This window comes from Athene noctua, chromosome 10, assembly GCF_965140245.1.
Source record: "Athene noctua chromosome 10, bAthNoc1.hap1.1, whole genome shotgun sequence".
Classification (NCBI taxonomy): domain Eukaryota; kingdom Metazoa; phylum Chordata; class Aves; order Strigiformes; family Strigidae; genus Athene; species Athene noctua.
The window spans coordinates 8,638,017-8,649,433 of record NC_134046.1 but is presented as its reverse complement, the minus strand read 5'-3'; the positions used below and the strand labels follow the sequence as shown (position 1 = coordinate 8,649,433).

The 11,417-nt window shown below is 39.9% G+C and overlaps 1 protein-coding gene across 1 annotated transcript; it reads left to right on the top strand.

The window, feature by feature from the left end:
* The first annotated feature begins 488 nt into the window (after window positions 1-488).
* On the top strand, window positions 489-10,304 carry MDFIC2 (MyoD family inhibitor domain containing 2). Its single transcript, XM_074914601.1, has 3 exons — window positions 489-756; window positions 5,788-6,009; window positions 10,045-10,304. The coding sequence occupies exons 1-3, from the start codon at window positions 489-491 to the stop codon at window positions 10,302-10,304; spliced, it is 750 nt and encodes a 249-aa protein (XP_074770702.1).
* The last annotated feature ends 1,113 nt before the right edge of the window (window positions 10,305-11,417 follow it).

Genomic DNA, 11,417 nt, shown 5'->3' with positions numbered 1-11,417 from the left:
CAGTTCCCATGGAGTTTTCTCCATCTGCTTGCACCCACTGCAAGGATAATCCCACACCCCCTCCTACTTCGCTTCCCTGACACTGCAAGAGAGAAGGCAGGAAGGTTTAAGCCTCCAAGCCCTGCACGCAGAGTGGATGGCAAATGCAGCAGAGGTGGAGGAGCTCAGCACCCATGTGGGGACCTGGGCTTGTCACCATGAGGACCTTGGGCCTCTTGTCCACCAAGATGGATAAGCCATGGAGGTTGGAGTACGGGCTGCAGTTTCCTCTCTCCTCCTTTGCTGATGATTTGGGAACCTCATCTAGGGTTTCTGGGGTGTTGGGGCATGGATAATACCCCACATTTCATTGCAGACCTCCCAGCCCTCAAATTTTCTGTACCTACCTGAAACAGGACCTTCTGTGTTTGCCAGTGATCCTCTTACTCTCTTCTCAGGTAAAACCTCCTCTCTCAGCAATTTGTTTTATTTTCGCTTCCTTTCCACAAATGAGACAGAGAGTAACAGAAACAGTTGCACCATCCCATGTAACCTCCTCCTGCAAGGAAGTACACTTGCTTCTATTTGTCCCCAAAGCAACAACTCTTGAAGTCAGTGACTGTCACAAAGTGGTTGTGGGTGATAGCTGTGCCAAGCCACATTTATTTACAGTGTCCCTCTGCAGTGCTGTTTTGTTCTTCCACCAAGACAGCTGCACCAGGTCCCTGCCTCTCCTGGTGCTCCCCAGGGTGATGCTGCACAGTGAGGACCAAGCAGGTAAGATACTGGGCCCATGCATGTGCCACACCATGCAGAGATGCCCCTGGCATTCCCACCCCCCCACCCCCATTGCTGCTAACAGACAAATTATGTCCTTTAGACCGGCAAAAAACCATAGTTTGGTTTCCTTTTTACTTTTCCTTTTTTGAAACACATCCATCGAAACCTGGGGTTTGGGTTTCATTTTACTCTGAGCCATTTCAAACCAAGTGAGTTCAGTTCAAGCTTTTATACTTACAAGTTATCATCCATCGGGTCTGATGTAGCTCTGCCTGCTCATCTCAGAACTGAATGGACATGGCACACAGCTCTTTCAGTGACGAGCATGTGATATATTAAATAGACAAGTAGTGACAGCGGTGCATGGGATAACCAGTGACAGGGAGATCAGCCAGGCATTCCTTTGGTTCTGTCACTGCACTGATACACGAAGATGCCTCATGGTGAAATTTAAAAGTTACATGTCCTAAACTGCTGGAGTTTTCCACACAGTTCACCATTAACCCTTGGGAGCCCTTGCCACAGGGGTGTGAGGCAAAGGGCCACTACCAGGATAGATTTGGAACAAATGCCACTGGCAAGAAGAGCCACAGGCCTCGTCCTTTGCTTGTAAAATGTGCATGAGCCCTGCATAAGGTGATAGATCAGTTCTCCTCCTTCTCTTTCAGTGGCAACTCCTACTAACCAGTTGCATCAAATAACTCTTTGGCATTACCCATATTGCTGCCGTCCCTGTCCAACTGAACAAAAGCATATTGCTGCTGTCCCTGTCCCATGCCAAAAAAAGACCTAGAGGCCTTATATACCACTATATAAAAGCTAATTTCAAAAGTGTGCTAGGAAACATCAGCCTCCTATTCTCCAGCTTTGTGCCTAAGGCAGTGTAGAGAAATAGAGGTCAGGGGACCTACTATCAATGCCAGTCTTGGTATCATTGCTCGTCGCTATTAACCAGAGAGCTCTGGGGCTGGCATCAGTGGAATGTAAGCAATTTACTTTGTACTTTCGTTAATTTAGACACCGTAGTCAGCCTCCTGAATCATGGAACGTCTAAAAAAATAGAAATTTCATGTGAGTATTGAGACTAACTCTATCTTTAATACAAACATGGGTGAACAACCCCAGTCTTCTACTGCAACAGTCAAGGCAAGCCCCAGCTTCCCTGTATGAGGAAGAAAGTTGCTGCTTCATGATACTATTTTAAAATGGCACATTGTGGGGGTTTACCTCTAGCTGTCTCTGCCTAACAGTCTAACACTGAATAATCTGAGCTTTCTTCATCATGATACACTTATTTTTCCCTTTTAATTCACTTCAGTGGATGATTTCTACATGTTAAAAACACAGACATTTGTGGATATCTGAAGCTGAACATGGGGTCTTAAAAAACAGTAGCAAAGTTTGACCCTCTGCCCATCTCTAATTGTAGTTTAAATTTTTTTTTACATTCTCATTTCACAATAACCATAAATAATATCTATTTTACATAATATATTTTAAAGCCTATTTGTCTCCACTTATTTGTTCCAAACTCTCAACCTACTAGTGTTCCATGCAGCAACAAACTATAAAAGAAAAAAAAAAAAGTGCTAACCGTTTTTTTTATGCGTGTCTAGCATCATCTTTATTTCTTTAGACACTTTGTGCAAACGTTAAATTGATAAAAGACATAATGTAGATGGACCCACAGCTGAACTGAAGGTAATTGCATAAAAATGAAATGGAGACCTATAATTGTACACTGCTTTAGCCTCTATCGCACTGTTTTCTGGAAGCAAGGATCTCGCTTGTCATAGCAAGTTGCTTGTTACAGTGATTGCATGAAGACTTGATCTAGCTGTACAAGACAAGTATAACATTACTTAAAGGGAGCTTTTCAAACTAAGAGTCTGACACTAAAATGTACTGTATTTTCAAAGATGTAGTATGCTTTAACAAACAGAAGAGTCCTTGAATGACAGCTTTTGTTACCCTTTTGTTTGATGGTGCTGTATTGAAAAATTCAGGTTATGTCTATGCCTTTCTATTTCTGGTTTTGATTTCTCTTCAACAGCACTTCAAGAATAAAAATTGACTCAAAGCATGAATAGTAGAAGTTGGTGGATACAGTAAATGTTAGTCTGGCATTTACTGATTACCTCTGTCTGATTCTTTTTTTCAGTCTCGTTTATTGAATGCTTAAGTGCATTCTGTGGGCCATTGTATTGTTGCAGAAATGGGGAACTCAACAGATATATTGCAATTTAAAATATATCCAGTTTAGATTTTGGGGCCAATTTTGAAAGTGGAAAAGGATAGAAATCGTCATTCTTGCCTAGGCCTTTCAATCTGATCCATGTGTATTCAACTACTCAGCCTGTGTGTAGCTTTCAGCCTGGACAAACAAGATCCATTTGTAAGATTGGCACCTGAATAACAGGTGGGGCGTGTGTCTTCTGGACTCACAAATCAATTACTATCCAATAGATCCAATGCGTAAGTGGGACATTGCGTCCTCCAGAGCTCTGCTACTTCAGTTAGCACAACTTTTACTTGAGATGGTATATAATTGAATGAAAATGCGGGAAAAACTGTAGTATGTCACTGATTTATAAACACTGGAAAACAGTGGTTTCTGTACACGTAAGTACATAAAAAATGCATGAATTTTCACTTTTTGGACTCAAGATGCTGGTCAAGAAGTCAGAGAGGGAAAAAACAAAAAAAGCTATATTTACTTACTCTGGGGGGGAAACCATCAACAGATTATCACAGATTGGCAAAATCTGGTGTGCTTTGCCCAGGATGCTGGTTTCCTATGACCAAAGTGTACAACCTCCAGGCGAGCACCACTGTGTTTTGCACTGCTGGTTTACACCCAGAGAAGCCACTGCCTCTCCTGCCCTTCCCAAGTCTTGCTTGTGGCTTTCCTTTGTTGTAATGCTCACAATAACTGACAATTACAGGTTTCTGTGACTCCTCTCTCTCATTGCTGTCCTACCCTCTCCTTCCCCTTACTTTTCTCTATCCCAATGGTCACTTCCTGCCTAAGGCCAACCTGTAAACTCTCCAGGACAGGGAAAATCCACCTTTCCTTCATAGTAGACTTTGTCATTATTACAAGTTCAAAATCAAGCCAAAACATCTGCCAACACACATTTTTAAAACAGTGTTTTAAAGTGAAAATGATAGCTTAGTACTTCTTCTTATTCTCTCCCAAGGTCTTACTCTACTAACCTCTACCCAGCTTTTCTGCTTCTATGTATTTTTCCACATGAAGTTGATGTAAAACAGCATGAAATCTATGAGTAAAAATATATATGAATTGCTCACTCATTCTGTAAGTAGATTCATAGAAATCATTAAAAAATTAGCTTGAAAGGGACTTCTAGAAGTCACCTTGTCTGGCCTTTGCTGAGGGTTAACACTGCGGTAAGAGCAGGTTGCCGAGGTCCATGCCCAGCTGAGCTCTTCACACTTCCCCAGCCTTGCCAGGGCCTGTCCTGGTGCTTTACGCCTCCCATGATGAAGAATTTGTTCCCATATACAATCCCAATCGCCCTTGCTGCCGCTTGTGACAGTGGCCTCTTGTCCTTTTACCTCTGTGCACTGCTGGAAGGACCTGGGGTCTGGCTTCTCCATCACCCTGGTAATGAAGTGGAAGACAGCATCCAGCACCATGCTTCGCCTTCTCCTCTCCAGGCCAACCAAGCCTAGCTGCCTCAGCCTCTCCTCACACACGAGATGTTCCAGGCCCCTCACCACCTCGGTGGCCTTCACTGGACTTGCTCTAGATACCGGTTAGACCTCAAATCTTTGCTTCCTCCCACTTCAAGCCTGATGGTCCCAGTGGTTTTTCACCTTCCTTGCAATCCACCCATCCCATTCACATTTCCTCCTTTTGGCTGAAATAATACTATGGGACATAAATGAAGTCTCAACAAGGTTTCACTCAACATCTTTTGTTTTGGCTTTTCTTTAATATACATCAGGGGTCAAAGGTACCTGAAAAACAAGAGATATGCAGGGTCTCTCTTTGCCTCCTTGCAGCAAAGTGCAGACTAACTGCTTTAAGAGCACTTACTGTTCCTCTCAGAAAGTAATGTTTGCAAAACTGAGGTGTTTGTAAAGATTGATTTTCTGTATATAGCTCAAGAGCAAGCATATCACAAGATTTAAGTGAGATAAAAAGAGAGGCTGTGCTTGATGTGAGGTGCAGGAGTTAATCAGCTGTAGATAAGAATTGATGAGGTTTTATCATCCCAGCCATAGAGAGAATGACTGTGTTTCTTGGCCTCTTGATCAGTTCGGAGAGTAAGTGAAACTATATATCAACCCATGTTTATCTGTGCCTGAGAAGTTCTTCAAGAATAAATTGAGCTCAGAACTCTTTTTAACCTTTCCCCTAGTTGGGACTTAAAATTAAGCTCTCCCTCTGGTTTTTGAGCTGCCTCTCTGGCACACTGACAGAATGTGAAGTATCCCATCTTCTAGTTGACTTCCAGGCCAGCAACACTAGTGTGGATGAAGTTATGAAATAATGAATCTGAATGTTAAACAGATACCATCTGGCTTTCTTTGCTGCAAGATTATGAGCCATGGCAAGCTGGCACATCTGCATCTAGGTACCACCTACACACACATTGTTGGCTGTAAATTTAGGGAAACAAACCCACTGTTGAAAAATAACAAGATCATTGTTTTACCTTCTTTTATATCACAAATTGAAGTTAGGATATCACAATTCAAATAGATGTTGACTGAGGCAATATTTCTGTTCTCTCTCCTAACCTGATCCCACCCAGTTGAAGTGAATAATTACTTAGCCTCTAAGTCCTCTGAGTTTAAGAGAAAACCTTAGAATGCAAGTTCACAAATACTTCTACTATGAATAAACTTTAGTTGCGTAAAGAGACAGAAATCATTAGGTAAGTAGGGTTAGGCCTTGGAAGAAAACAACTGGAGGCTTGGAAATTCTGCATATGTTATTCTTTCAGATCTCTGTCTTAGTATCACAAACAAGTCTCTTTTTTTCCTTAATCCCACCAGATAACCAGCTTACAAATGAAAAACGTACAGATGAAAAGCCTATGAAAGGTATTGTTATGAGTTCTGTCGCAGAATTCAGCATCACAGACACTTCATCAAAGGGTACCAAAAATGAGAAGAAATTGTCAGATGCGAGCACATCATCCATTGCTTCCCTGGAGAAATGCAGAGAATTCACTTACATTGAAGAAGACACATCAGTACATCAGAGAGACAGTGACGGTATGTTTTATAAAACAGATCACATTTAAGCTGATTTCTAAATAATGCCCATTGCAAGAGCACTGTGTGTATCTAACTTGAAATAAATGTTTACATGCTGAACAGGAGGTACAAGAACATAGCCAAAAGCAGCATTAAATTGCCCTGCAGACATTTTTGTGATAGATGAGAATCTGTAGAAGATTATCTTAAATTGTCAGTGATATTAAAGCCATAGAAGAGGAGCTTAGAGGCTATAGTGCAACAGAGCATTTGTACTTTTGTAATGACTATTTGCACAGAGGTACTAGTGTCAATATCAGATAAACAGAATATCTCACGCGGACATATTTCTTCCCAGTAGTAGAGGCTGTTGCTTTTTGCCATTAGTACTGCAGTAGCTGCTGTGATCACTGAACAGATGCTGTGTTTGGTGGTCAGCATATTCTTTCTATGGAATTGTACAGGCAGTTCTTGTGTGAACCACTACATCCAACCCTGCCGTTCTGCTGACCCATCACCAAATCCTCTCTCTGCTGACTACACTGCAGAACTCACGTGAGTCAGGATGAGGAGCTCTCTTCATACTCTGCCCTGCTTCTGCAGAAAGTTGTGTCCACTGGGCCAGGTGGATACGTGTAGATAGGACTTCTGGTTAGGTCGGCATGCTCCGCATTTTGAAAAAGCATATGTGAAAACAAAGTGCTATGAAAAGTAGTTACAAACCAAAATTGGAGCAGAAGCCCTATAGCTCAAGTGTATTTTCACAAATGAGCACTGCTAAAACACAACGGGAGCTAATAATAATCAGAGCTGTCTTTCCTTTTCCAAAAAGGTGCTCCTCCTTTTCATTGCGTAAAAGCACAAGTTAAAGAGCCGAATACCTGCATTATATTTTTTTAAGAGTTTCAGAGGCAGTAGTATAACCAGGAGTTGAGGAATAGAATGGGTTGTGAATGCTCATTACAGGCCAAGGGGCATGACTCCTGCTAATTTAAATAATATAATACCCCTGATGTTAGTGGAATTGTGCTGAGAACCAGCTATTCCTGGTTATTCCAGTGGATGTAAAAAAAAAAAAAAGGCTTCCATAAAGCACTTTTGAAGTTTCTTGTATGTGTCTTTTGCAATAATGGATTAGTGTGTTATATCCAATGGACTTGGGATCTATCAAGTATATAATTTAACAATTCCTAAATTAAGAATTTCTAAATACAGATCAACATAACCTGCCATGTTCTCCAGGAACCATTAGCCATTACCATCTCTATTGTATCACTGATCCCGTAATAAAAGGGATGTCTCTGATACATCTGTGGGAATACATTTCATTTTAATGAAGGATCTGAAGTATTTATTTCATTTAGGAGACTTGTCCTCTAGTCCAAACACTCACAATTTTCTAAGTTTGATGACTTTCTGAGTTTGCTGACTGTCTGATCAAGGCCCCTCAACCATTACTGGCACACAGGTGTGTACCATGTGATACAAATAACAGATTTTCATACTCCTTAAAAAAGCTAAAAGTGAAGGAAATTAACAAAAAACCCCAATCTGTGCTCAATTAATAATGTTAAAGGCTGGATGGAAGCCAAGAAAACCAAAGGAAGCCAGATTTGTGGTTGTCACTGTATACTCTGCTCACTCTACTCTGACAAGTTACTGCTTATTCCACACACACAAGGCCAAATCCTGTTTGCTGGTGCATGGAGAACTTCTGACGGCAGAGTGATAGCTGAGGAAATTGGTGATTTTATTGCCTGTGCTCAGAGAGGAGCATAGCCAAAGCTCATAGGTCTCACCAAGGGTGACCATCATGGCTTCAGTGAGCTCTGGACCAGGTTTGTTCAGGGCAGCCTCTGCATGAGCAGAGTGTGAGCTGACAGCCACCAAACAAGAGCAGGAAAATTTAGAGATAAGGCAGGCTAGCAAAATTATTAGAAGTTCTTCTTTTGTGCTAATTAATCTATTAATGTAGGGAATGAGAGCTGAGGTCCTTGTTCTCACTGAGATAAATACAGTAATGCCGTTTAGCAAACAGCAGGGAAAACAGAAGAGAAAACAGGAGATTGCATCTTCTTTTTTGCAGTTTGTGGCTAATTTATTTTCAAATATATAAATGAATGCATAGGAATGGATGTTTAATTGCTAATATCTATTATTTATATACATTATCCCACTTAAAACAGGACAAAAAAGCCTCACACATGCAGATTTTTCGAAATGTGTTACATCTATTATCACAGTTCATGGTGTGTGCTCTGATGGGAATTTAAAAGCATCTTTACTGCACATCACAGGCTCTGCGCTGAAACATTATTTTATTATTAAAATCTTGTGCTTTTTGTGTGCTCTCTTTCCTCGATGAAACTCTAAGAATTGTATCTATTCTCTTCAGATTACATAAGCACCATTATGGTTAACACATTCAGGAAAAAAAAATGTTATTAGAAAATAGATCTTTGGAGAGGACAAAAAAATTGAAAGATCCTTAACTGATAAATAATTTTGCATTTCATCTCTCACATCTATGCACAGGAAGGAAATTTCATAAACATAAAATACCTAAAAATAATAGTCTTAATTACATCAAGGACTACTGGATAAAATTATTACACTTTCTACAGTGTAAATTTCATACAATTAAATGCACCGGTGTTGCCTTATAAAATGTTTCAATTTTATAATTATTTCAGTTCATTTAGTTAAAAAAAAATATAAGCATGAATTTACTAAGTATCATCAAAATCTAGTCATTCTTATTCCACAGAACTGACTTAGAAGTTAGTTGTGCTTGTCTGAACTTAAATAGATCTTGACATATTTAAATATGTATTAAAATTGATAACATTGGTGATGATACGTTACTTAGAAGTTCAACCACATGCTATTTATTCTTGCTACCTGCTTTAACTGCTTTTTTTATATATATAAAAAAGCTGGAATGATTTCTTAATTTTGTTTTTCATCAAGAAAGCTTTCTTAAAAAAAAAAAAAAAAAAAAAAAGAGCATAATTCTGGAAACTTCCTGGCAGTGAACTTTATGTTACGTGAGATAGAAAATGCCACAACAGAACCAATGCAGTTGAATGAGTTCACAGTTAGTCATCCTAGGGCAAGAAATGTGGTTATAACCATATGCTTTCCTGAAAGAACCAATGAAAAGGCATTCATATTGTTGAAGGCATTTTTCCTTTCCAAAAACAAGGAGGGAAAAAAAATATTGAAAGGTCTGGGTCTTTGCGCTCCAACTGGATTCACACAGTCACAATCTCACACCTGCTCCGAGCCCTGCTGCACCCGGAGGCAGCCTCCCCAGATGCTGTAGTTTGAATGGTGGGGAGTTAATTAGTTGATTTTTGAGGGGAACAAATATAACACAAAGTTTTTGTCACAGTGACCAAGTTTTCAGGAATATTGACTGGCTCCAGACACACATTCTAGCTGATACTATTTTCCAAACTTTTGTCTCCTTTCAAAAATTAACAAGTCTGCGAATGAAAAGGTGAGAAATAGCAGGGGAAACATGATGCTTTTTATCTTTAATTGAAAACTCTTCTGAAAAAGAAAATAAACTCCAGTGTCATGTGCATTGGTCAGGTAACACGTGACATCACAAAGCAGCAGCACTTCCAAACTCCTGCAAGGCTGCAAAGCCCCCAGCAGAGCATCCCTGCTGCAACGGGATTCACTCCTGTGCTGAAATTTATGGCCAAACACTTTAAGAGTATGGAACCACAGAATCATTTAGGTTAGAAAAGACCTTTAAGATCATCAAGTCCAACCATAAAGTGGGTTCAGAGTACTTGTTCCTCTGAACTTCACAGCCACAGTGTATATTCATTCAAATTATTTTCATGCCGCTGTTTTTCCAGAACAAACAAGTCAGAAAATATATCCTTTCATTTGCCTTTATGAAAGTAGTTATCTTCAATGTATTTTTAGCCTGCCCTGTGTGCTCTCTTGCATCTCATTTCTGTGTAGTCACACTAGCCGGAACCTGGGTAATCAAGCATGCCCCTTTTCTTATATCTTGCTGCTTTTCCTTTTTCTCAGATGAATGCGCAACACTTATCCTGGCCTGCTTGTTCTGCCAGTTTTGGGACTGTCTTATAATGCTGCCTGATACCTGTGAACATTGGCTGACAGATACCTGTTGTCCATCCAATAGATACTACCAGACCTCCAACGAAGACCACACAAATAACGACTGCAACTGTGACTGTGACATTGATTGCAGCCTTTTCGAGTCCTGCCATGAGACTGGTGAATGCCTGGAACTCGCTATGGAGATTTCCGAAGTCTGCTATCGCTAATAGGAAATCAAGTGACAAAATTCCTGAAAACTGCCTGAAAGTGAACTGACAGAATACAAAGGAGTGTTGGGGTTTTTTTGTGGTGTTTTTTTGTTGTTGGTTTTTTTTTTAAGAAAACATAATAACCAGAGTGTTTGCCAACCAGGACTTGTTCATCACGCCGCTCCCACCCCGGAGTTCTGTATATCTGTACCATTCTGGTTGTATGATTTCACAAACTGCTGAAACCAATAAAGGGCAAAAAAGGGTCTTCTTTGCAATAGACAACAGAATTCCTAAGTGCCAAGTGTGCTCGATGCTTTACTCCCTGTCAATCCAAGGCTTTTATAAACCTCTAATTACTTTAAACATGGATTTCCCCATTTATAAACAGGACAAATTAGGACATTATTTTAGGACTGATATATATTAGTTCATCTTCCTAATGGATTCATACCTAAACATGTATTACACATTGTTGGTTATTATTAATAATGTATGATACAGCATCATTTTATAATTAAAAATTTATTTATTCAATCTCTTAAAACACACTTACATGCTCAGTTTAGGTAGAAAAGAAAATTAAATGAATTAGAAACCATGCTAGCAGTAATTACAGCAAACGTCCCTAAAAATCTCCAGTGAATTTTGTAGAGGAAGCATTTTAACAGGGTAGTGCAATTCGACAGTGTATTAAAGTGCGTGCCTATGGTTATGCAATAACAAGTTAGGCCTATTGTTCATTAGTTATAGGAAAGGGCTCCTTAAGTGTAATTAGCCTAAATGGGAATTGACTGCACACTTCCAGAGGAGAATTACCCCATGGATAGCCAGTAACTCCTTAGCCTGATTTTTCATTTGTAAGATTTCTGCAAGCAGCAGAATATTGTCACCTATTTTAGTGGAAACAGGCATTTCCACCTGTGCACAAAAGATTACAAAATGACAGTATCTATCCTGGCTGTGCTTTCAAACTCCCTCTATCTCTTTTCTGACAGCAGGCCTGATTAATAAAAAGGAAATACGTATTGCACATTACACATATGACAACAAAAGCATGTAAATTCAGCTGCCTGAGGGAGCAGAACGCACGTATTAAGCACACAGGAAAATACAAAATTGCTTGCTTAC